General features: G+C 48.9%; 1 protein-coding gene across 1 annotated transcript; it reads left to right on the top strand.

The window, feature by feature from the left end:
- Window positions 1–6: 6 nt before the first annotated feature.
- Window positions 7–2,733, top strand: LOC109780705 (flavonol synthase/flavanone 3-hydroxylase-like). The gene is made up of 6 exons (XM_073500250.1): window positions 7–95; window positions 218–436; window positions 1,413–1,467; window positions 1,541–1,797; window positions 1,868–2,198; window positions 2,355–2,733. The coding sequence occupies exons 2-6, from the start codon at window positions 234–236 to the stop codon at window positions 2,595–2,597; spliced, it is 1,089 nt and encodes a 362-aa protein (XP_073356351.1). The 5' UTR covers window positions 7–95; window positions 218–233; the 3' UTR covers window positions 2,598–2,733.
- The last annotated feature ends 23,594 nt before the right edge of the window (window positions 2,734–26,327 follow it).

The following is a 26,327-nucleotide window of genomic DNA, read 5'->3' on the forward strand; positions in this document are numbered from 1 at the left end:
CGTTACATAGTTGTAGAGCAACAAGCTACTTGTGGCCGAACCGCCGGAGGTATTCTTCCAAGATCCGTCTCTGATCTCTCTCCACTTGTTTGAAGGTAATACTGTCTCCCAGTTCATCCTGCATGGTCTTCGAGCTTTTCCTACATGTCCCGTGTTGTATGAGCATTTGTACTGAAAGAGAGAGGGGAGCTATTTTGTACTGAATCGGACATTTCAGATTCTTCTGTGCAACTATGGGAAGCAAAGGGACATTTCAGATGCCGGTGCAGGAGCTTGCTGGCGCCCACGGCACGGCCAACGTGCCAGCTCAGTACATCGCGCGCGCGCACGAGGACCAACAGCTCGCGGCGGCGGTCGTAGCACCAGCCCCTGTCATCGACCTCGTCCGCCTTTCGAAGCACGGCGACGGCACCTCAGACGAGGCGGCGAAGCTCCGGTCAGCCATCGAGTCATGGGGCCTTCTTTTTTTTTTTTAAACGGAGGCAAAAGATTTGCCTCATATATTAAATGAGGAGGAGAAAGAGTTTGTTACAACACAGTGCCAAGAAACGGCATGGCAATTACTCTCGCAATAAGAAAGACCCTAAATTTTTCGCCCCGGCTTTAACCCAAAGGTTAGACTCTTCGATCACATTGTTTAGCAAGACAAGCGGAGGGGCACTCTTGTGTCTAAACACCCTTGCATTACGCTCATTCCAGATCACCCATGAAACCAACATGGTTATCGAAGCCTTCGCTTTTCGGTTGGCGGTGCTCTCGGCGCTCAAACTCGCCCACCATTCCTTGATGGAGTCGTACAAGTGCCATGCGGACGTGTCCACGTCGTGGATGCAGAGCTTCTGAATCACCATGTTCCAGAGCCTGAGGGTGAAGCGGCATCTGAAGAATAGATGGGGACCGCATTCCTGCACCCCTCTGCACAAGGGACAAGGGCCACAGTTTGGCCAGCCTCGCCTCTGCAATCTGTCTGCAGTCCAGATCCTATCTTGAAGCGCGAGCCAAGCAAAGAACTTGACTTTCGGAGGGGCCCAAACCTTCCAAACCATTTGGTCCATGGGGAGAGGACCAAGCCCAGAAACTGCGCCCTGTACGCGGAGGCTGCGGAGTAGTTCCCGGAAGCCGTGTGCTTCCAAAGTATGTCATCGTCGGCAAGCTCATCAAGGTGGACCTCTTGGAGCAGCGTCCATAGGGTGAAGAATTGTGAAACATGCTCAATGGAGGCCGGTGTAGGTGGTCTGATTTTGAGAATCCACGCGCTCTCCTTGAGGGCCTCCCGCACCTTCCAGCGCTTCCGCGAGGAAGCCTCATAAATGAGCGGAGCGATGTCTCTGGGCTTGCGACCCAGAAGCCAAGGAGAGTCCCAAAAAGGTGTCCGCGCACCATTGCCAACCGTGATGGTGGTACATGCGTAGAAAAAATTTAGGTCATCCTCATCACACGGGTTCCCACCTATGGGGCCTCCTTATGGTAAGTAACAACTCCACTAGTACTACTTTGAAGCAACACCAAGCATGCATATCCATGTCGTATCTTCTTGCAGGTCAGTAACCACGGTGTAGACGCGGTAATGGACAACATGATGGCCGCGTCAAGGGAGTTTTTTCGGCAGCCGCTCGAAGAGAAGCAGAGATACGCCAACCTGAACGGCGGCGAGCGGTTCCAGTTCGAGGGCTATGGGAACGACTGGGTAAGCTCGCTGGACCAAATCCGTGACTGGACTGACCGCCTCTACCTCAAGGTGGAGCCAGAGGATGAGCGGAGCATCGCCCTCTGGCCAGTACATCCCGAAACCTTTAGGTGACCGACGTCAGGGAGCGTTGACTGATCATGTCATCATGAGAAATTGAGAACATACATTTTGTTGCAGGAATGCTCTGCACGAGTATACGAAGAAATGCGGGGAAGTGAAGGACGATCTGTTAAGGGCAATGGCGAAGCTGCTGGAACTTGACGACGATGATTACTTTGTGGAACACTTTGGGGACAAGCCTCTCACTGACGTGAGATGCAGCTACTACCCGGTGTGCCCGAGGCCGGAGCTCGTGTTTGGCCTCAAGCCCCACTGCGATGCAACTGTTGTTACAGTCCTTCTGGTCGATGACAGGGTTGGTGGCCTGCAAGTTCTCAAAGATGGGGTCTGGTGGGATGTACCGATCGTACCTCACACACTACTGGTGATCATAGGAGATCAAACTGAGGTACGCTTGTGAAATAAAATTTATATCCTGAAAAAGTGTTGTTTTATGGAAAGGTTATATGAAGGGAATCTCGAAGCTTCAAATATTCATCATTGTGAGTTTTTCCCAAAATGTATAACCTCTCGGACTGATGAAGGTTAATCTTATGTGACACAGATAATGAGCAATGGGATCTTTAAGAGCCCTGTGCATAGGGTCCTAACAAACACAAAGAAAGAGAGGCTATCGGTGGCAGTAGACTACTATGTTGATCCTGAGAGAGAAATCGAGCCATCGGCTCAGTTGGTCAATGAGAAGAGACCGGCGCTGTACTCTAAAGTGAAGGTTAAGGACTACTTTGCCCGAAGTTACAATGCTTTTACTGAAGGGAAAATGGTTATCGATACAGTGAAGATCTAACTAAGTATGCTATCATTGCTTTCATTCAATAAAATGTTGTCATTCTGCAATAAATGTTTGTATAATTTATTCATGTATCGTTACATCCCTCAGTGTATTCACTACCTTTGTTCAATAACACATGTTGTCTCGGTTAGCATGGTTTACAGATGCAGATTTGTGGAACATGGTTCCACGCGGGAACACTTATGAAAAGTAAATTCAGGAAAAAAATACTAGGAAAAAGGAAGAAAAAAAACTGAATTTGTTTTGTAACATACATGGTCAACTGGTATATCGTGTATGAAGTTTGGCAAAGAGGCAACATGATCGTATGTGTTTTTACCTTGAAGTACACCTTGTAGTGGCCGCCTTACCTTCTGTGGTGGGAAAGAATGACGTGTATCATTGTATGGCAAGTCATCTCCCACAATAGACATAGCCTAAATATTGGTCACTCTAGAATCTGTCATGATGAGTACCAAACAAAGCAAAACCTCAAGTGCAATGTTTCTATAGCACTACTAGGAGGTGGTGGGGAAAATTCTCTCAACTCTGTAATAAGTACCAAGCTCTTACCCGTTAGACTTTTGTGCTGTCAAAAGTTATCAAAAATTGGATATAGCAATTACCAAGTGACCAAACAATGTACAATATGAAAAGTAGAACTTGGTTACGATTTCCTCAACTCACAGTATCAATGCACAATGTAGCAAAAAGTAATGCGAGCTGAATAATTGCTCAAACTTGTAACTAGTGCGGGCAATCGACTAGTAAAAGATAAAATAATCTAGACCCGATACTGAATCAAGTGAGTAAAATTTGTGGAGTATAATGAAGCTCAAACCGGATGATGTGATGTGGTAGTCAAGCTCACAACGTACAGCAAAAAGGATGTCTAAAACAGAATTTATTTATTTTTGCCCCAAAACAGATGCTAGCCTGCCTGATTTAATTTTCACTTTTTCTTTTCCTTCTCTCTTTTTGTCTGTTTTGTCAAGCCGGTTACTAGCAATAGAGACGTACTACATAACTTAGATCAACAGGGACTTGAAAGATTCTCGTCGTTGGAACTTGCGTGCAAAACTCACGGTGATGGATGCATGCAAGAGAAACTTTGTGAGGAAAACAGCGGCGGAAGGGCCACACAATGTTTGCCTTGGTGTCGGGGGCACAGCGCAGAAGGATAGCGGCGCTGCGACTGCGAGGGTGGTGCCTGCCGAGGCGAGGCGCAAGCGACGGGCATCACGGGTCAGCTTCTTTCTCCGGTATGGCGTGGCACAAGACGAGCGAATCTGGCGTAGCTGTGCGTACTGCAAACAAAACAGCCAAGAACCTCGGACAGAGAGATACGGACGTTACTGTTAGGAATAAATCACAATTCGTCGCCATGACTAGGGTGCGTGTCTCGATGGCGCGTGAGTCCGTGCTCGCGTTCGTGTCTATCGTATAGGTTTAGCCCAGGTCGAGTCGGAGGCTGTTGACGATTTGTTGTAGACTGGCCGCGTCGTGCGTGGCCGGAGCCTGCGGATCAATCAGCTGAATGTGGCGTGCATGTAGTTAGCTCGGCTCACCTGCTGGGTTCCCAGCAGGAATTATTGTGCAGGGTGAATAGGTGAGTGCCACGTGTCCTTGTGGGCTAAGAGCTCCAACTAACTTAGATTTTTTTTTCTTCTTACTGCTTCGGTCCTTCGTCACCTGCCCTCTATGCGAAAGAAAAATACGAGGTTGCCTGCTAGAGCAGAGCCGCGGACGGGTTCTTCTTGCAGGCCCATCGGCGATGTTGTTGGGTCGTCTACTGCTAGTCGATTTGGATCCGGCTCTGGAATTCTGAAATTAATCGAGGCCAAGCACTGTAAATGAGGAGACCAGAAGCCGACATTTTTTAGTCTGGTGGAGCATCGTTGTGTTAATCTCCGTTTCGGTGAGATCCAGCCTAAATGATCCGATCGCTATCATAGCAACCAAAGCGTAATGATTGAAACATGGAGTCGATAAATGAATACAAATGGATCGATTTCTGGGTTTTACTTTCACAAGCAGTGACAGCAGAAGCGCACCCATGGCGGTCTGTATGCCGATCTTCTAGATTTCCAGTGCCCGTACTGCCGGCCGCTCCCGCTCTGCACAAAAGAAAAATCAGATACCAGATCAGATCATTGGCGGACAATGCAGGGCCAAATATATCCTCAACGGTGTTGGGCGTGGGCTCGGGTGCGACGGGTGCAGGTGGGTTGAGCAGCTCCGGCGAGGGGACGGGTTTCTTCTTGCCGTTCTATTTCTTGCGCTTATGCTTACTCTTCTCTTGTACGGGGCCTTGGCCGGGGGGCAGCACGGCAGGGTACCTCGGCCACCAGCAGGGGCGCTGCCATGGGACCCGGCGGACAGGGTGGCCGCCGGCATCCACGACGTCCTCGAGTGGAGGTAGAAGGGCCAACGGTGCGGCGGGCCGACGAGCAAGAACCATTGGCGCTGGCAACCATTCTCACGGTGAGGATGGACCCAAGCAGTAAGAGAAACAAATTAAATCTAAGTTAATTGGAGCTCTTGGCCCACAAGGACACGTGGCACTCACCTATTCGCCCTGCATAATAATTCCTGCTGGGAACCCAGCAGGTGAGCCGAACCCCTGGTTGTTAGCTACATGGACGGCCGGGTCGTGTGTGCGTGGTGAGTTAGTGGGTGAGCCGGCTGTACGTGCTAGTGGTGGCCGGGGCTTGCGTGCGTGCGTGTGCTAGCATGTGTGGGCAGCCCGGTAAAAAAAGCCCCTCCCTCTGTATTGATCGCAGCCGGTCTGTTGCCGGGGCATGGCGCCGGTATGAGCCGAGTGTAGTCATGTACCCACTGTAAGGAAGATAAGGATTGGGGCGTTCGTGCGCCCGTGACGGCGTTCGTGCGCCGGCCGAAAAATCTTGTGTCCACTGTTTTTTTCTTCCACCTCCGTTCGAGTGAGAGGAGAGGTAACTAGAGGGCTGTGGTTCCAACAATTGGTATCATGAGCTTGCTGTCTTGGGCGTGCTTGCCGTGCCGGAGGCGTGCAGCGATGGCGGCGCTCGCCGGCCGCTGCGCGACGGAGCTCCGAGCCGTGTGTCGGTCTATGGAGGTGGGCTGCGCTGTGGTTGTCATGGGGCGTGGCGGAGGCGGCGGGCGGTGACGTCGTACGTGCAGCGACCGTGGAGGCCGCCTAGGCGCTGCGTGGTGGCGCGGCGGCACAACACGGCGTGGCGGCGTGGAGGCACTGCATGGCGGCATGGAGGCCGCGGCGGCGAGCCGGGCGCGACTGGTGCGTGTTATGGGTGCGCACTGGACGCGTCGGGACCGCGGCCGCGCGTAGGAGCGTGCTGTTGACGTTGGGAGGAGGCGTATGTCGCCGTTGTGCTCGAGTCCGTGCTCGAGTTCGGCTACATCCTTCCGGCGTTTGTCGCTGGCGGCTGCCATGGCGGACGCGGAGGCGGCGCGGTGAGCGTCTGGTGCGGTCGGGCTCGTCGAGCGCGTCGGGTGCGCGCGGGACGTGCGGGATGCACTGGTGCGGTCGGGCTCGTCGGACGCGTCGGGTGCGCACGGGACGTGCGGGGCGCAGAGGGACGCCAGGCGTGTGTCGCCGAGGTCGTGACGGAGCACGGTGCGATCGGCGTCGATGCGCCGGGTCGGGTCCGCGGGCTGGGTCACGGACGTGACGACGACAATGACAGAAGCTGCAACAACTCCGGCGACGGCGAGATTGTGATTTAGGGGAGATTGTTAGGAATAAATCACAATTCATCGCCGTGACTAGGGTGTGTGTCTCGATGGCGCGTGAGTCCGTGCTCGCGTTCGTGTCTATCGTATAGGTTTAGCCCAGGTCGAGTCGGAGGCTGTTGACGATTTGTTGTAGGCTGGCCGCGTCGTGCGTGGCCGGAGCCTGCGGATCAATCAGCTGAATGTGGCGTGTATGTAGTTAGCTGGTTGTTAGCTACATGGACGGCCGGGTCGTGTGTGCGTGGTGAGTTAGTTAGTGGGTGAGCCGGCTGTACGTGCTAGTGGTGGCCGGGGCTTGCGTGCGTGCGTGTGCTAGCATGTGTGGGCAGCCCGGTATAAAAAGCCCCTCTCTGTATCGATCGCAGCCGGTTTGTTGCTGGGGCATGGCGCTGGTATGAGCCGAGTGTAGTACCCACGGTAAGGAAGATAAGGATTGGAGCGTTCGTGCGCTCGTGGTGGCGTTCGTGTGTCGGCCGGAAAAACTTGTGTCCACTCTTTTTCTTCTTTCACCTCCGTTTAAGTGAGAAGAAAGATAGCTAGAAGGCTGTGGTTCCAACAAACTCCTTGCATGCATGGCGTCCAAAAATTATGGCAGCTAGGAGGAACAAGCGAGGAGATAAACACGTCCAGAAAAACAGATTTTTCTTGTGAGTACAGGAGATTCAAACTCTTCTTTTTTTGTTCTTCTTGATTGAGGATGAGCGTGCGGCAGAGAGACACTTTCCTCCCAAACTAATCTATACCAGCACTAATACTAGGACGAATACAACACATAAGGGGACGCATAATGGTTTTGATAAGCATAGAGATGCATTTTACTGAAATTTTGCTGACAATCGACGTAAGTATAGGCTGGTTAAGGGGCAGTCCATCTGCCGCCCCAAGTCCCATGAGGGGCTGGGCATCGTGAACACTTTCATCGTGAACACTTTCATCATGGTGGTGGAAAATTATGTCCACTGGGCCTGGTACGATGTGGTTCGATATTCTGAAAGGTAAATATTTTCCAAATTGTAGCCCCATGTTTGCTCTGTCCTTGGATGGGTCTCAGTTTTGGCATGATTTGGTCAAAATTAGAGATGTTTTCAGGGAACACGTCAAGTTTGTTGTTGGTAATGGTACCTCAGTGCGCTTTTGGTTAGACTAGTGGTCTGGCGACGCACCTTTGGCAGTCTCATTTCTTGTTTTGTTTTCTTATTGTCCGGACCAGGAGATCTCAATCTCTGAGCTCGCCGGCACAGGTTGGGACCTGGGTTTCAGAAGGACTCTCTCTCCTGAAGAGTTGGGACAATGGTACCTCCTTGCTGCCTACTTCCTGATGTTGTCAGAGGAAGGGGATTCTGTCGCCTGGCCTCACTCTTCTTCTAGTCGATTTTTGAAACCCCTCTACTTGCGGTTGATTTCTGGTACCCCCACCAACAGATTTAAACATTTGTGGCTTGCTAGGGTGCCGCCAAAAATCAAGATCTTCATGTGGCAAGCCATCAGAGGCAAACTACCAGCATCCGATCAAATTCGAAAACAGAGTGGACCTGGCTAGCTCGGCCCATTGCGCTTTATGCTTGGCCCTGGAGGATTCGGACCATATCTTTTTTGGTTGTGTTCTGGCCAAGCTGGCGCGGTGCTGTAATAGATCTTGGACGGGGGTTTCTTGGGTTCCTTCCTCCTTCGCCGAGCTGCGGCCGTTGGCTGCGAGCCTTGTGGGTGCAAAATAGACGTATTTTCTGGGAGGGGTTCTCAGCGCTATGTTGGGCGTTGTGGACTACTAAAAATAAATTCACTATTGAAAGTATTTTCCTTAACAGACCGGCTGATTACTTTTTCAAAATGATTATCTTCTTGCAGCAGTGATATTTTTTGACTAAGGACGCTGATCGGGCGGCACTGGAGGAGCTGATTTCTAGGGTGCGATCTTCTGCTACCTCCTTGGTCCAGTCTCATGGCGCCAACTCATGATTATCAGTGCATGATGCTCCTCTTCTGGCTAGGCTTTGTAGGTTGTTGGCCTGCGTGCCACTGTTATCTGGCATGCATGCCACTGTTTACTCTTTTGTAATGTCTGCCTTAAGTTAGTGAAAACTTTTGTGTGGTCTCATTGATTCTGCCTAGTGACTTTATTTATAAAGTCGGAATAAACTCGGGCATATGCCTTTTTCTAAAAAAAATAAGTCAACTACACAAAAACTGGATGCAAATTGCTAAAGGTTACTCCCTCCCAAAAAATGCCTAGCGTTCCTCTGCCTCCTGCCGGCGTCGTTGCCGGTCCGCCTCGCCACCAGTGACCTAAGGGCCATGGCGGGGCGGTGGATCCCGGCCTTTACCGGCGGGAGGGCTCCATTTTTCGATGTTTCCTCGAGTTTTGTTAGGGTTTGTGTCCTGCTCGGGAAGATGAGACAGCGGCGGCTCCCTGAAGATGGAATAAGTTTCTTCTCGCCTAGCCCCCGTCCCGGTGATGCATCTAGCAACATCGGTGAACTTGTCGATATGTGTCCTGGCAAATCTGTCCTTGGCGGATTTGCTCGGATCTAGTCATAGTTCCTCTACGTTCCCGTGTTTTCACGTTGGGTCCTTCCGACATACGCTACTCTTCAATGGCAACGGTTGTGTTCTGGTGCATTGGTTCTATAGGGCCTTAGCACGATGACTTCCCTACTGTATACTACGACAAGTTTTGCCCAGGTCCGCCGAGGGAGGGGTGATGATGGCGGTGCTGAAGGAAATATGCCCTAGAGGCAATAATAAATATCTTATTTATATTTCCTTATATCATGATAAATGTTTATTATTCATGCTAGAATTGTATTAACCGGAAACTTAGTACATGTGTGAATACATAGACAAAACTGAGTTTCCCTAGTATGCCTCTACTTGACTAGCTCGTTAGTCAAAGATGGTTAAGTTTCCTGACCATAGACATGTGTTGTCATTTGATCAATGGGATCACATCATTAGAGAATGATGTGATGGACAAGACCCATCCGTTTGCTTAGCATGATGATCGTTTAGTTTTATTGCTACTGTTTTCTTCATGACTTATACATGTTCCTCTGACTATGAGATTATGCAACTCCCGAATACCGGAGGAACACCTTGTGTGCTATCAAACGTCACAACGTAACTGAGTGATTATAAAGATGCTCTACAGGTGTCTCCGATGGTGTTTGTTGAGTTGGCATATATGAAGATTAGGATTTGTCACTCCGAGTATCGGAGAGGTATCTCTGGGCCCTCTCGGTAATGCACATCACTATAAGCCTTGCAAGCAATGTGACTAATGAGTTAGTTGCGATATGATGCATTACGGAACGAGTAAAGAAACTTGCCGGTAACGATATTGAACTAGGTATGATGATACCGACGATCGAATCTCGGGCAAGTAACATACCGATGACAAAGGGAACAACGTATGTTGTTATGCGGTTTGACTGATAAAGATCTTCGTAGAATATGTAGGAGCCAATATGAGCATCCAGGTTCCGCTATTGGTTATTGACCGGAGATGTGTCTCGGTCATGTCTACATAGTTCTCGAACCCGTAGGGTCCGCACGCTTAACGTTCGATGACGATTTATATTATGAGTTATGTGATTTGATGACCGAAGATTGTTCGGAGTCCCGGATGAGATCACGGACATGATGAGGAGTCTCGAAATGGTCGAGAGGTAAAGATTCATATATTGGAAGGCTATATTCGGACTTCGGAAAGGTTCCGAATGATTCAGGTATTTTTTCGAAGTACCGGGGAGTTACGGGAATTCACCGGGAGAAGTAATGGGCCTTATTGGGCCATATGGGAAAAGAGGAGGCAGGCCAAAGGGGAGGTGGCGCCCCCCCCCCATGGGTCCGAATTGGCTAGGGGAAGGGGGTGACGCCCCCCTTGCCTTTTCCTACTCCCTCTCTCTTTCCCTCTTTCCTTCTCTCCTACTCCGAAAAGGAAAGGGATTCCTACTAGGACTCCATACTCTTGGCGCACCCCTAGGGGGCCGGCCTCTCTCCCTCCCTCTTTTATATACGTGGGCAGGGGACACCCCAAAGGCACTCCAAGATTTGTCTTAGCCGTGTGTGGTGCCCCCCTCCACAGTTACACACCTCGGTCATATCGTCGTAGTGCTTAGGCGAAGCCCTGCGCCGGTACCTTCATCATCACTGTCGCCACGCCGTCGTGCTGACGGAACTCTCCCTCGTCCTCAACTGGATCAAGAGATCGAGGGACGTCATTGAGCTGAACGTGTGCTGAACACGGAGGTACCGTACTGTCGGTACTTGGATCGGTTGGATCGTGAAGACATTCGACTACATCAACCGCGTTACTAAATGCTTCCGCTTTTGGTCTACGAGGGTACGTGGACACACTCTCCCCTCTCGTTGCTATGCATCACCTAGATAGATCTTGCGTGATCGTAGGAAATTTTTGAAATACTGCGTTCCCCAACAGTGGTATCAGAGCCAGGTCTATGCGTAGATGTTATATGCACGAGTAGAACACAAAGAGTTGTGGGCGATAATAGTCATACTGCTTACCAGCAACGTCTTACTTTGACTCGGCGGTATTGTTGGATGAAGCGGCCCGGACCGACATTACATGACCGCGTTCATGAGGCTAGTTCTACCGACGTGCTTCGCACACAGGTGGCTAGCGGGTGTCTGTTTCTCCAACTTTAGTTGAATCAAGTTTGACTACGCCCGGTCTTTGTTGAAAGTAAAACAGCATACTTGACGAAAAATCGTTGTGGTTTTGATGCGTAGGTAAGAACGGTTCTTGCTGGAAGCCCGTAGCAGCCACGTAAAACTTGCAACAACAAAGTAGAGGACGTCTAACTTGTTTTTGCAGGGCATGTTGTGATGTGATATGGTCAAGACGTGACGAGATATAAATTGTTATATGAGATGATCATGTTTTGTAACCATTATCGGCAACTAGCACGAGCCTTATGGTTGTCGCTTTATTGTATGAAATGCAATCGCCATGTAACTGCTTTACTTTATCACTAAGCGGTAGCGATAGTCGTAGAAGCAATAGTTGGCGAGACGACAACGATACTACGATGGAGATCAAGGTGTCAAGTCGGTGACGATGGAGATCATGACGGTGCTTTGGAGATGGAGATCAAAGGCACAAGATGATGATGGCCATATCATGTCACATATTTTGATTGCATGCGATGTTTGTCTTTTATGCATCTTATTTTGCTTAGTACGGCGGTAGCATTATAACATGATCTCTCACTAAATTTCAAGGTATAAGTGTTCTCCCTGAGTATGCACCGTTGCTACAGTTCGTCATGCCGAGACACCACGTGATGATCGGGTGTGATAAGCTCTACGTTCACATACAACGGGTGCAAGCCAGTTTTGCACACGCAGAATACTGGGTTAAACTTGATGAGCCTAGCATATGCAGATATGGCCTCGGAACACTGAGACGGAAAGGTCGAACGTGAATCATATAGTAGATATGACCAACATAGTGATGTTCACCATTGAAAACTACTCCATCTCACGTGATGATAGGACATGGTTTAGTTGATTTGGATCACGTGATCATTTAGATGATTAGAGGAATGTCTATCTAAGTGGGAGTTCTTAAGTAATATGATTAATTGAACTTCAATTTATCATGAACTTAGTCCTGATAGTTTTTGCATATCTATGTTGTAGATCAATAGCTCGCGTATAGCTCTCCTGTTTTATTTTTTGATATGTTCCTAGATAAAACTAAGTTGAAAGATGATAGTAGCAATGATGCGGACTGGGTCCGTTGTAGCGACCCGACCTCAGACGGTCAAGTCTCTGTGCTTCAGTGTCATCCCTGGATCGGTAATGCTGACACACACAGTACTCGAATGGATTTATAACAGAGTAGCAATCACACACTTATTACATCGGATGTCTCAAAAGAGAACTTATTACAATAAATATGGCTTAAGGCCATCTAAATAAGATAACAGCGAAAGGCTTGGAAGATAAAGCGAGTCCATCAACTCCAACGGCATAGCTGAGTGCATGAAAAACGACCTTTGGCACCTTACTCGTCGTCTGAAAAGTCTGCAACATGATAAGTTGCAGCCCAAAAACGGGTCAGCACATGGAATATGCTGGCAATATAACACAGTAGAGCAATGAACAGATAAATGCTATCACTACATGCATATATGGCTGGTGGAGGCTCTATGGTTATATAGTTTTTGCGTAAAGCCAATTTTCCGTACATCAAAGGAATAAGTTTTATTTAACTATCATGGTGGTTGAAATATCATTGAGAAGGTTCCTCCAACTCAATCCCAATTAAAGTAATCATTAACAACCCAACAAATTAATTTAGAGTGATGAGATCAAATCAATAATTCAAGTACCAGATACTCAAAATGTCCATAACCGGGGACACGGCTAACCATGATTAGTTTATACACTCTGCAGAGGTTTGCGCACTTTTCCCACAAGACTCGATCTCCTCCGTTGGATTTCTCGCACTGCATGGTGTTTGAGAAATGGATGACCGAGACACAGTCTTTCAGAAGCATTAACTCTAACCCCAGGTAGACAGTACCAACCTACATCCCCTACATCTGCTAGCCTACCACTAGAGGAGGTCATGCAACATACTCAAATATGCTAGAGCCCATAATAGCTTGTGGCTGCACATGGAAGTTTCTAGCAAGAATAATCTTATAATCCCTTTGAGCCTGGGTGGCGGACAGTAGGATGATCACACGAGTCCTCAGGGATATCCTAGGACAACACTGGATTCTCCAGGTGCCCACAAGCAATCCACCTAGATGTGTATTAGAGTTGCCACCTTAAGTTGAATCATTAATTAACAACTCACATCTGTTATGGATTCACTCAACCCCAATCCACGTCTATTAGCATAGCATGGCGATATAAACATAACGTATAAGTAATTCCCAAGGGTTTGATAGTAAACATGGCAATAGGTTCTACCTCATCATCTACTTCCCAAATACCCACATCTTCAGAGATCCTACTCATGCAATGTGTGAGGGTTGAACTAATTCATAAAAACTGGGTATGTAAGGGGTATGATGAAAGTGTTACTTGCCTTGCTGACGATCCGCAAAACCTAGTGACTCGTAGTAGCACGCTTCGCACTCCGGGAATTCTATCAAAAAAAAACAATAACATACATAAGCAATCATGCAAAGATGAAAGGTTAAAACTCAAATAAGAAGATCTAACTAGAAAGTTCAACTGAAGAACTCCAGTTTGCAAAAAGAATCAAATCAAACGGAGCAACGAAACTCAAACTACGAAAGAAACAAGATCCAATTACTAATCTGGACTAGAGTCAAATTTCACAGCACCAAAATCTTGTTCAAGTTGGTTAAACAGAAAGAGAACTTCGAGACGAAGATCTAGGCGCTTGTTTCACCTGATTTGGATAAACGAGCGAAAAGTTATACTAGATCGAAGATTAGGGCAGAAATCGCGATCGGAAATAACCGCGGAAAAAACCTGGAAAAAGAAAAACTGACGAACAGGCTAACGAACGAACGTTCGCTGTCTGCGGTTAACGGATGAGCGGCGTTCGTTAAAACGAACGTACGGGCGAACGTCCGCTATTTAACTAAATTGTAGAAAACAAAAACCGATCTAAATAAAAAAAGATCTAGGGTTTCGAAAACCGAACGGTTTTTCTCGCAAAAACCGGCGGCGGCGGCGGTTACTACCTCGGCGGCGTGGTCGGGTCCGGCGGGTCGGTGGGTCGCGGCGAGGCGGTGGCGGCAGCGGACGGCGGCGGCGGCGAGGCGAGGTGGCGGCGGCGCGATGCGGCGGCGGCGGATCGGCGGCGAGGCTAGGGTTAGGGCAGGCGGCGGCGCGACTTGGGCCTCGAGGGGTCGCGGGCCTCGGCTTATAAAGCCAGCCGGGCCAGGAGTCCTAGTCGGACACGGCCCGATTAGGTCGGTTCACTTTAAAAAAAACTGATGCAGAAAAACTAACGAAAGAAATACTAAACGGATTCCAAAAATCCTGAAATAAATTTTCATGGTCCTCTAATAATATTACGGACAAAGTGAACATTTATTTGGGCCTCTAATGCAATTTTGAGAAAAATGCACGTTTTTCCTAATTCAAATAAAATAGCAATAAAATCCAAATAAAATTTATTTATTTGATTTTAATATTTTCCCTCCAATATTTCATTTATTTTGGATAAGTCATATTATCTCCTATCATATATTTTAATATGAAATATTTTTGGAGAGAAAAATAATTAAAACCAAAGTGATCCTTGTTTCGATATTTGATAAAATTCAAATATAGAGAACGTGAAATCCCCAACTCTCTCTGTGGGTCCTTGAGTTGCTTAGAATTTCGAGGATCATAAAACGAAATGCGATAAAAATATGATATGCATGAATGACCTATGTATAACATTCCAAATTGAAAATTTGGGATGTTACAAACCTACCCCCCTTAAGATGAATCTCGTCCCCGAGATTCGGGTTGGCTAGAAAATAGGTATGGGTGGTCTTTGCGTAGATCATCCTCTCGTTCCTAGGTGGCTTCATCCTCCGTATGGTGGCTCCACTGAACTTTGCAAAACTTGATAACCTTGCTGCGAGTAACTCGGCTGGCAAACTCGAGAATCCTGACAGGTTTCTCCTCATATGTCAAATCAATATCCAACTGAATCGCTTCTAGGGGCACTGTGTCTCTCAGAGGAATATTGGCCATCGCTGCATGGCACTTCTTTAACTGGGAAACGTGAAACACATCATGAACTCCGGACAGTCCTTTAGGTAACTCCAACTTGTAGGCAACCTCTCCCATGCGTTCCAAAACACGGTACGGTCCTACAAATCTCAGGGCTAACTTTCCCTTAACTCCAAAACGTTTAACTCCTCGCAGAGATGACACTCGCAGATATGCTCTGTCTCCGATTTCATAGAATACCTCCTTGCGTTTTGAATCTGCATAACTCTTCTGTCGGGACTGAGCTACCTTCAGTCTATCTCGAATCAGCTTAACCTTCTCTTCTGACTCCTTAATCAAATCTGGACCAAACAACTGTCGGTCTCCAACTCCATCCCACATCAATGGTGTTCTGCATCTTCTTCCATACAAGGCTTCGAACGGTGCCATCTTCAAACTGGCCTGGTAGCTATTGTTGTATGAGAACTCGGAATAGGGCAGGTTGTCATCCCAACTAGATCTGTAATCCAGCACACAAGCTCTCAACATGTCCTCCAGAATCTGATTGACTCTCTCGGTCTGTCCATTTGTCTGCGGGTGAAAAGCTATACTGAACTCTAGCCTGGTACCCAAAGTCTGGTGTAGCTGATGCCAAAACTTTGAAGTAAACTGTGTTCCTCTATCTGATACGATGGTCCTCGGAACTCCGTGCAGACATACGATCCTGGTCATATATATCTTGGCCAACTTCGCACTTGTATAGGTGGTCTTCACTGGGATAAAGTGAGCTACTTTGGTCAAGCGATCCACTACTACCCAGATAGAATCATATCCCGATCGGGTCCTGGGCAATCCGGTGATGAAATCCATGCCAAGCTTGTCCCACTTCCATTCGGGTATCGGCATAGGCTGCAGTAATCCTGTTGGCTTCTGATGTTCTGCCTTCACTCTCTGACATACATCACATACGGCTACATACTCGGCAATATCCTTCTTCATTCCAGTCCACCAGAAACGTTACTTCAAATCCAAATACATCTTGGTTTTTCTAGGGTGTATCGAGTATGGCGAGTCATGAGCTTCCTGAAGTATCAACTTCCTGATCTCTGCATTATTGGGCACATGAACACGGTCCTCGAACCACAAGGTGTCGTGCTCATCCTCACGAAAACCTTTAGCTTTTCCTTTGCTCATTTTCTCCTTTATTTCAGCAATTTCTTTGTCGTCCTTCTGAGCTTCTCGAATCTTTCCCAATAACGTTGACTGAACCTCTAATGCTGCGACAAAGCCTCTAGGAACTATCTCCAAATGAAGCTCCCTGAGATCTTCTGCTAACTCCTTTGGCAATCCTCCGCTTACGAGGGTCGACATAACTCTTCCGGCTCAAAGCATCTGCTACGACATTGGCCTTTCCTGGATGATAGTGCAACTTCATATCATAATCCTTTATGAGCTCCAACCATCTCCTCTCCTTGAGGTTCAGCTCCTTCTGAGTAAAAATGTACTTCAAACTCTTGTGATCCGTGTACACATCACAACGGTTTCCAATAAGATAATGTCTCCAGGTCTTGAGCGCATGCACTACAGCTGGTAACTCCAAATCATGCGTGGCATAATTCAACTCATGTGGTCGGAGTTGTCGTGAGGCATATGAAACAACTCTTCCGTCTTGCATAAGTACTCCTCCAAGTCCTATGCGAGAGGCGTCGCAATACACTTGGAAATCCTTGCGTATATCTAGCAGAATCAGCAGTGGGGCTGTAGTTAAACGTTTCTTCAACTCCTGGAAACTTGCTTCACATTCTTCAGTCCAATGGAACTTAGTATCTTTCTTCAACAAAGCTGTCATAGGCTTTGCAATCTTGGAAAAATTCTCAATGAATCTCTGATAGTATCCCGCGAGTCCAAGAAAACTGCGGATCTCCCCAACTGAGGTGGGTGCCAACCACTCAGTGACTGATTGAACCCTGGTAGGATCCACTGCTATACCTTCTCCTGATATAACATGTCCAAGAAATCCAACTTCCTTCAACCAAAACTCACATTTGCTGAACTTGGCATATAACTAATGTTCCCTGAGCTTCTCAAGAACTAAACGCAAATGCTCCTTGTGTTCCTCTTCATTCTTCGAGTATACCAAGATATCATCAATGAACACCACAACAAACCTATCCAAGAATTCCATGAACACCTTGTTCATCATACTCATGAAATAGGCAGGGGCGTTAGTCAATCCAAATGACATAACCGTATACTCATATAGCCCATACCTTGTGGTAAAAGCTGTCTTAGGTATATCCTTTTCCCTAATCTTCAGCTGGTGATATCCTGATCGCAGATCGATCTTCGAAAACACTTTAGCTCCGTGTAGTTGGTCAAACAAATCATTGATCATCGGCAGTTTGTACTTGTTCTTGATCGTCACTTCGTTCAATGCACGATAATCAACAACCATCCTTAACGATCCATCCTTCTTCTCAACCAAGAGCACTGGGGCTCCCCATGGTGATGAATTTCGTCAAATGTACCCTTTCTCCAATAACTCCTTAATCTGCTTCTTAATCTCCTCCAGATCATTTGCGGGCATCCGGTATGGTCTCTTCGATATTGGTCCGGTGCCTGGCAATAGCTCTATCAAAAACTCAATATCTCGATCTGGCAGCATGCCTGGTAACTCCTCTGGAAATACATCTGGGTAATCCTTCACTACAGGCACTTCCTCCTGAACTACTCCCGTGAGAGAATTTACGTGGGCCCTCCTCGGTGCATGCCTCGAAACATACTTGATCTGTTTTCCCTCCGGGGTGATGAGTAGAATTTACCTACTAGCACAGTCAATGTTTCCTCCATACTTCGATAACCAATCCATTCCTAGTATCACATCCAATCCTTGTGACTCCAAAATTATTAGGTCTGAGGGAAAAACATGGCTACCAATGGTTAAGGGTATCCGATCGCACCATCGGCTAGCCATATACTTTGCACCTGGTGAGCTTACTAACAAGGGTGTCCTAAGGGCTAAGGTGGGTAACTTAAACTTGTCCACAAATCCCCTTGAAATGTATGAATCCGATGCACCAGTATCAAAAAGAACGAGAGCGGTAAATGACTTAACCCAAAACTTACCGATGACTGCATCTGGTTGTTCTTCAACCTCCTCCACGTTCACGTGGTTCACTTGTCCCCTGTTGAAAGGGTTGGGCTTCTTCCCAGAGCTTCCATTGCCATTGCCATTCCTTGCTTCAGAACATTCAGTGGCATAGTGTCCAGTCTTCCCGCACTTGAAACAAGTAATGTGACTTAGGTCCTTCTTGGCGGGCGTGGCTGGATTAGAGCGGTTCTGATTGCTGCCTACTCCATTCCCGTTTCCATTCTTGGGGCTACTGTGGTTATGCGAACTTCCTCCATTGTGGATATGGCCTCCATGATTATGGGTAAGTCCTCCCGAGTTCGGGGTGAAACGAGGCTTCTGCTGAGCTCCAGAGTTGTACTTTCCTTGTCCATACTTCCTCTTGCGGCTCTCAATCTACTGCTGCTTCCCTTCAATCACGAGAGCCTTGTCTACCAACTCCTGGTAGTTGTTAAATGTTGCCACCATCAACTGCATGCTCATCTCATCATTCAGCCCTTCCATAAACTTCTCCTGCTTCGCGGCATCTGTGGCCACATCATCAGGGGCATAACGAGATAGCTTACTAAACTCATCTACGTACTGAGCCACAGTACGATTTCCCTGGCGCAAGTTGTCAAACTCATGCTTCTTCATGCTCATAGCTCCAGTTGAGACATGGGCTGTGCGAAATGCTTGCTGAAACTGATCCCAAGTGATATTGGCTATAGGGAAAGTGGCTGTGTAATTTTCCCACCATGAAGCTGCTGGTCCATCCAACTGATGTGCGGCAAAACGCACCTTCTCTGCATCTGTGCAACCTGCGGTGGTCAACCCCCTTCCAATCCTGCGTAGCCAGTCATCCGCAACTATTGGCTCGGTGCTACTGGAAAACAACGGCGGTTGCAACCTCAGAAAACGGGCTAAGTTGTCAACTGGAGGCGGGTTGTTGTTGTTGTTGTTGCCTTGGTTCTGGACTAATATCTGCATCAAGGCATTCTGCTGCTGGATCAACTGGGTGATCTCAGGTGGGAAGACAAATCCGGTGTCACGTCTCAGAGGCATCTGATGGGTTTTAGAGGGGAGAGATTAGAATAGAAATGAGGTCTAGTGAGAAAGCACTACTGTCGGTGTCAAACTGGCGGATCTCGGGTAGGGGGTCCCGAACTGTGCGTCTAAGGCGGATGGTAACAGGAGGCAGGGGACACAATGTTTACCCAGGTTCAGGCCCTCTCGATGGAGGAATACCCTACTTCCTGCTTGATTGATCTTGATGATATGAGTATTACAAGAGTTGATCTACCACGAGATCGAGGAGGCTAAACCCTAGAAGCTAGCCTATGGTATGATTGTTGTTGTCCTACGGACTAAACCCTCCAGTTTATATAGACACCGGAGGGGGCTAGGGTTACACAGAGTCGGTTACAAGGGAGGAGATCTACATATCCGTATTGCCAAGCTTGCCTTCCACGCCAAGGAGAGTCCCATCCGGACACGGGTCGAAGTCTTCAATCTTGTATCTTCATAGTCCAACAGTCCAGCTAAAGTATATAGTCCGGCTGTCCGAGGACCCCCTAATCCAGGACTCCCTCAGTAGCCCCTGAACCGGGCTTCAATGATGATGAGTCCGGCGTGCAGATTGGCTTCGGCATTGCAAGGCGGGTTCCTCCTCCGAATACTCCATAGAAGATTTTGAACACAAGGATAGTGTCCGGCTCTGCAAAACAAATTCCACATACCACCGTAGAGAGAATAATATTTCCACAAATCTATTCTGCTGACACATTCTGCAGCATGACATCATACTACGGCCCGGTCATTATTCGAACCGTTTTTCTCAACCAGCCACTGCACATATTGCGAGGCGGTTTTCTTGGCACGTCTTGTCGAAGCAGAGATCGTGTCCCCTTATCACGGGATTCTCATCAATACGGGTGTGGGTAACCCAACCGCGCCATCAATTACGGCGCTTGGGGAATAAGCAGTTTTACCAGGCAAGTGGGGAGGCGCAGAATCCCTGCTGCCTTTATAAGGGGTTAAGGAATCCCTTTCACACCCATGATTTCTACTTCCCGATTCATTCCCCTCCGCCCAAGCTCCAGCGCCTAAGCGTTCATCTTCTCTGCCCACAAAAGGCCTTCCGAAGATGTCCGGATCCGGAGCAGGAGGCAAATGGATGGCCTCTACCGTCCGAGAGAAGGATATCAAAAAGCTTCGGGAGGCCGGGTACCTGGCCAAGAAAATCAGCCACCGTCTCCCGACAGCGGGACAGATCGTCCCTACTCCGGAACCCCACGAGAGGGTTGTATTCCTCCCTCACTTTGTCCGCGGGCTAGGGTTTCCCCTCCACCCGTTCGTTCGCGGCATCATGTATTACTATGGGATCGATCTTCACGATCTGTCCCCTAATTCCTTCCTCAACATCTCGACATTCATTGTCATGTGCGAGGCTTTTCTACGCATCTCGCCACACTTCGGCTTATGGCTGAAGATTTTTTTTATGTGAAGCCCAAGGTGGTGGGCAGCGAGCACGCCGAGTGCGGGGGCGCTATGGTGAGCAAGATGCCCAATGTCATATGGCCAACAGGAACCTTTAATGATTCTGTCAAGGAGTGGCAACAGCAGTGGTTTTATATCACTGAGCCGCGCGGCACGGAATGGGCCGCTATTCCCGAGTTTCGATCCGGTGCCGCCCTGCGGCTTACATCCTGGGTCAAGAAGGGCCTGTACTGGTCCTCGTCTGACGAACTGTCGGTGCTCCAGACGCGCGTTAAAGATATGGGAGACAAGAACATTGAACTTGTCAATGTAGTCCAGGTGATGTTAGTTCGCCGGATCCTGCCTTGTCAACACCGGACTTGCAATCTATGGGAATTCGATCCGGCCAGGCACCAAACCTTGCGAGAGCTTTTCGGCTCCTCGCACAAGGACATCTGGAAGGTGCTTTATGAAGTCCAGCAAATCATGGCCGGACTCCGCCGAGGACCGCGGGTACCAACTGTCCCACCCTACAAGTTCAGTAAGTCATCAAACTTTTTATCCGCGTAACCCAAAGGAAGCGGTTAACGTCTTTTATACAACCCTCCCAGGGCTGGACGAAGAAGGCGGAACGGATCCATTGTCCGGCCCCGCTGCCCGAAGAACCGGCCGTCCCACTTCTGACGAAGATGTTGGTCCCGGCACCTTACAAGGTGCCGAAGAAGACAGCCGAGAAGGAGGCCAAAAAGACCCGGGGCGGCCTTCGTCGCTGCGGCACTTCGGACATAATATCCGAAGGCTCTGATGCCCGTTCCGCCTCCGAAGAGGACGAGGAGGAGGAGGAAGATGAATCCCCTGCGGGGGGGGGGGAGAAAGAAGAGGACGGCCTCCGTACACTTGGAGACCGAGCCGCCCAAAAGGGGAAAGGCTCCTCTTCCGGAGGAGCCCAGTGCCGCCGCCGACAGCGGCCCGACGTGGGATCCCAGGGCCCAGCCCCTGGTGAACTCGTGAGTATATAAAATCCGAGTACGTCTATGCGTCCAGACTCATCATGGCATAGTATTTTAACCTAAGCCATATTTTTTGTAGTCTGGCGAGGTCCTGTACCAAACAATCCTCATCAGAGTATTCGCTGAGCTCGGATGCTATGGAGAACGGGACGCCCCCAAAGGCCCCTTCCTCCAAATAGGTGCATAACACCGAGGCTTCGTCCCAGAAGGACCCTGGCCAAGGAGGAGATGAAAAGACCGTGAAGGCGGCGCCTGGAAGTCAAACTTCAGGGGCCGAACACATGGGGGAGAAAATTCCCATGGGAGCTGATGGCGGGGGCCATCTTGAATTCGGCTCCCAACCGGGTGCAGTTTCGGAGACCAATACGGCTCCAGAATCAGGCAGGTGGCCTCTCCCAGCTGGAGGGGGCATACCGGCAACCTCTGTCCAACCAAAGGTGTCAGATGCTTTGTTGGTGGCGCTGAAGAGCGCCTCCATCGTCGATGAACACCGTGCCCTTATGGGTGCGGTGATTGAGAAGATTCAGTCTACTGAGAGTGGACTGAATGGAGCCTGTATCAACCTTATAAAAGGTTTTGAGGTATGTTTTTCGAAGAGTGTCATGGTATGGATAGTAGCCCCTGATACACTGTTCGGTGAAAGGAAAGAACCGGACAGAGGATCAAATTGTTCGCAGGAAGACTCGTTGAATGACATCTATTTCTCTTCTGTATAAGAAGGCGTCTGTAGCGGCTGCTGCCGCTCATATTGCGGAGATCTCCGAACTGAATCAAAATCTGGAGCGGGCCAAAGAAGAACTTGGCCAGTTGAAAATGCAGTTGGGGGATAAACAAGGTATGCACAAGTCTTGTTCGCGTTTACTGCGAATGAATTTTCAGTATGATGAAATAAGCTTCATGATTTGCGCTAGGGATGATGACCGATGTCGAGGCTCTTAAGAAGGCTGTGGCCGAGGCCGAGAAAAAGGCAGCCACAGAGCAGGCTCTTCGTGAGAAGCACGAGGCCAGGGTTATTAAAGCTGAGCAGGAGCTGCAAGAGGCCATGAGGAAATGCGAGACCTTGGAGCAGAGTTTAATGGAGAAAGAATCCGAACTCACTGAGGCGCATCGGGCCACGAACGATGCCCAGGGGGAAACCCAAAGCGCCCTGCAGGGGATCCAAGAGGCGAGAAAGATCGCGGCGGTAAGGCTTTTTCCATGTAAAGCAAGTATTTGAGGGGGAAATTATGTTTCTAATTTTGACTTCAGATTTCTCAGGGGTATTTGCCGAGCTGCCCCGCTGCATATCAGATGCCGCCCAATTCTACCGAGCCGAAGAAAGGAACACTACGGATAAGCTCTTCTGGTCGTAGTATTTGGCACCGAATTATCCAGTGCCTTTTGCCGATCAACTGAAATAGTTGATCGAACTGCATAAGGCGGCAGAACTAGCCATGAAAGATTTGGTTATCCGGCTATGGCCTGCCGAGCCGATTCCAAGCAGCTACTTTGGGCTCGTGAAGCGGCTTGTAAGCGCTTGTCCTCGACTTGAGGTCATCAAGCGGTCGGTCTGCATAGAAGGTGCGCGAATGGCCTTCGCCCGCGCAAAGGTGCACTGGGGGAAGATGGATGCTGAGAAGCTGATGACCGAAGGGCCGCCAGAGGGGAAGGAGCACCGCAAGCCCGAATTATATTATGAAAGTGTCCTAAAAGGATCCTACCTTGCAGCGGAGCTATGCACCAAGGACATTATATTTCCATGAATGCCAATCATGTTGTCCTTTGTAATGTTTGAACAAGGTCATTTATTTATTGCCTGTTATATAAAAGTTTACCCTCCTGTGCGGCCGTTTTATATGTTCAACCTGAGAGTTGGCCACTCGTCGGCTTCTGCCCCCACGTAAGAAGTACGGGGGTGTTCGGGATAAACCTGAGCACTCTTTATCCCAGTTTTGGGTCCTTCGAAGGAGGTGCTCAGCACAACGAACCAGGCAATCGGACTATAGGGCTTTATCACTCTCACTTAGCCATAGGAGCTTTAGTAAGGTAGGCGCAGCCCCTGGTGTTCGGAAGACTGTACTAGGGGCTCTATAAGCACCTGATCGGAGGAAAAATCGATCCATCGCACGCTGCATTGGTTATGGCATTATGCGGGAGAAATCCTTAAAGATTTTGTGACCTCTCGAACAGCTGACCAGCTCTCGCCGTATCATGACAGTTAGTTTTCGGCTTTCTCTACTGAGGTGCTCGTCCGGAAGAACCGGGACACAATCGTAGTAGTTCTCCCAGTGCTACCTTAGCCGATATAGCGGAACGTAAGGTACCAAAACATGGGAGCCGGGCAAACCCAACTATTGACCCAAGACATGATTCGGAGCTAATGCATATAATGCTATAGGTTCGGGGTGCCGAACTTCCATGAAGGCGTTCGGACTTTAATGCCGTGTTATGGGTAAAACGAAGCCCCTGGCATATTTTAAGGCATATCGCTGTGTACGGATGCCACTTGACAAAAGAATTTCAATAAGAAATAACAACAGTTAAGCGTCATATAAATCCACATGTTGTATTTGAATAGTACGTCTATGCGTATGAGTACAGGTAATGTGATAAAAAAAGGAATATGATTGCGGAACCTGCTGAGACCAGGGGGGAAGAAGCTGAGTGCGGATCCGTAATATAGCCGGATGGTCATTGCGGGAATGTCTAAGGATTCCCTTGCACGTTCAAGCTGCCTCCGCATCGCCCGTCCTGGTCGGTGCAAAGGTGAACCTGCGAAGGAAATGTAAGAAATGTTTGCGTGCCGGAGAGCGGTTGAGCCGCTGAGTGCATCCTGTCCTGGCCTTCGCCGGAATGTTTAATTGAGCTCTGGACGAGCCGGGCTATCCTTCCGTGAAGTAGTTCGGAGTCCCTTGACGGTGTCCGGGAGCTTGGACGTTGATTCGTGGTTCGACTGCAAGATGTTGCTTGTTGCTTCTGTTGTTAAGGCAGTGGTGTACTTGTTGGTGCTGAGGGAAGGTTCGGCCTTGCCATTAACCGTGATGACGCCGCGTGGACCGGGCATCTTGAGCTTACGGTAGGCATAATGTGGCACCGCGTTGAATCGAGCGAACGCGGTTCGTCCGAGCAGTGCCTGATAATCACTGCGGAAAGGGACGATTTCGAAGATTAACTCTTCGGAACGGTAATTTGCTAGTGATCCAAAGACTACCTCAAGGGTAATGGAGCCTGTACAGCTGGCTTCCACACCTAGTATAATGCCTCTGAAAGTGGCTTTAGTGGGTTTGATCACCGAATGATCGATGCCCATCTTGCGCACTGTGTCCTGGTAAAGCAGATTTAGACTGCTGCCTCCGTCCATAAGTACTCGTGTGAGGTGGAACCCGTCAATTATTGGGTCGAGGACTAGTGCGGCTGGATTGCCCTGATTGGCGTTAACCAGACGATCCATGCGGTTGAAGGTGACCGGCCCTAGTTTATATTGTGGGACGACTAGTTCCGTTAAGTCGGCATCCCTAAGGGTGCATATCCGGTCCGATTTGGGAATTTGGGTGGTGTTTACCACATTCACCGATTGAATATGCGGGGAAAATTTCTTTTGCCCTCCTGTGTTCGGTGATCTAGGCTCTTCGTCGCCATCACCGCTTTGAGCCCCCCTTCTCCGTTTTTGGCTCCTGCCCTGCCGGCTTGTTTGAAGACCCAGCATTCTCTGTTGGTATGGGTGGCTGGCGTTCCTGGGGTGCCATGAATTTGGCATTGGCGATCGAGTATGCGGTCCAGACTGGATGGACCCGAATTGTTATTTTTGAGTGGCCCTTTCCGCTGACCGGACTTTGAGCCCCTAAACCCGGCATTAACTGCCATATCTTCGGCGTTTTCACCATATTTGCGGTGCTTGTGTTTGTTGCATCGTGGTTTGCGGTTGCTATCCCTGGCTTCTGATATGCAGGTTTGCTTGTTGTATTGTTACCACGAACCAACCAGCTATCTTCGCCCGCGCAAAAGCGGGTCATAAGTGTCGTGAGGGCTGCCATGGATTTTGGCTTCTCTTAGCCGAGGTGCCGGGCGAGCCATTCGTCGTGGATGTTATGCTTAAATGCCGCTAAGGCCTTTGCATCCGGACAGTCGACAATTTGGTTCTTCTTAGTTAGGAACCGGGTCCAGAATTTCCTGGCCGATTCCCCTGGCTGCTGAGTTATATGACTTAAATCGTCAGCATCCGGCGGTCGCACATAAGTGCCCTGGAAATTTTTCAGGAATGCATCTGCCAGGCTCTCCCAACTTCCGACGGAGTTTGCCGGCAAGCTATTGAGCCAATGCCGAGCCGGCCCTTTGAGTTTTAGCGGGAGATACTTGATGGCATGTAAATCATCCCCGCGGGCCATGTGAATGTGGAGGAAGAAGTCTTCTATCCATACTGCGGGGTCTGTAGTACCATCATATGATTCAATGTTTACGGGTTTAAACCCTTCTGGGAATTCGTGATCCATTACTTCATCAGTGAACCATAGGGGGTGTGCGGCGCCTCTGTGCCGGGCTATGTCACGACGTAGTTCATACGAGTCTTGTCTGCTGTATTCGGCCCAGCCGGATTTGCTTTTAGTGTATCCGGCATGACGATCATCGTCCCGCGTTGGGCCGCGCCCCCATGATCCGTAGATCGATCTTGCATGTTTTGCTTTGTTTTCCAATACGTCTCGCAGGTCCCGGGTATTGCCTCGGGCCTTGGTATTTTTGTTTGAATGGCGGCGGGGTGCGGGCTGGACTTCGGGCTGATATGCC

This window comes from Aegilops tauschii, chromosome 1 (genome assembly GCF_002575655.3).
Source record: "Aegilops tauschii subsp. strangulata cultivar AL8/78 chromosome 1, Aet v6.0, whole genome shotgun sequence".
In the NCBI taxonomy this organism is placed as follows: Eukaryota; Viridiplantae; Streptophyta; class Magnoliopsida; order Poales; family Poaceae; genus Aegilops; species Aegilops tauschii.

What these genes read in the sequence shown, in the direction of transcription:
- LOC109780705 (XM_073500250.1), top strand. Translation starts at nt 234, where the DNA reads ATGGGAAGCAAAGGGACATTTCAGATGCCGGTGCAGGAGCTTGCTGGC. An exon ending in GACGAGGCGGCGAAGCTCCG is followed by an intron (nt 437 to 1,412) that starts GTCAGCCATCGA and finishes GTACATGCGTAG; the next exon opens with AAAAAATTTAGGTCATCCTC. An exon ending in GTACATCCCGAAACCTTTAG is followed by an intron (nt 1,798 to 1,867) that starts GTGACCGACGTC and finishes ATTTTGTTGCAG; the next exon opens with GAATGCTCTGCACGAGTATA.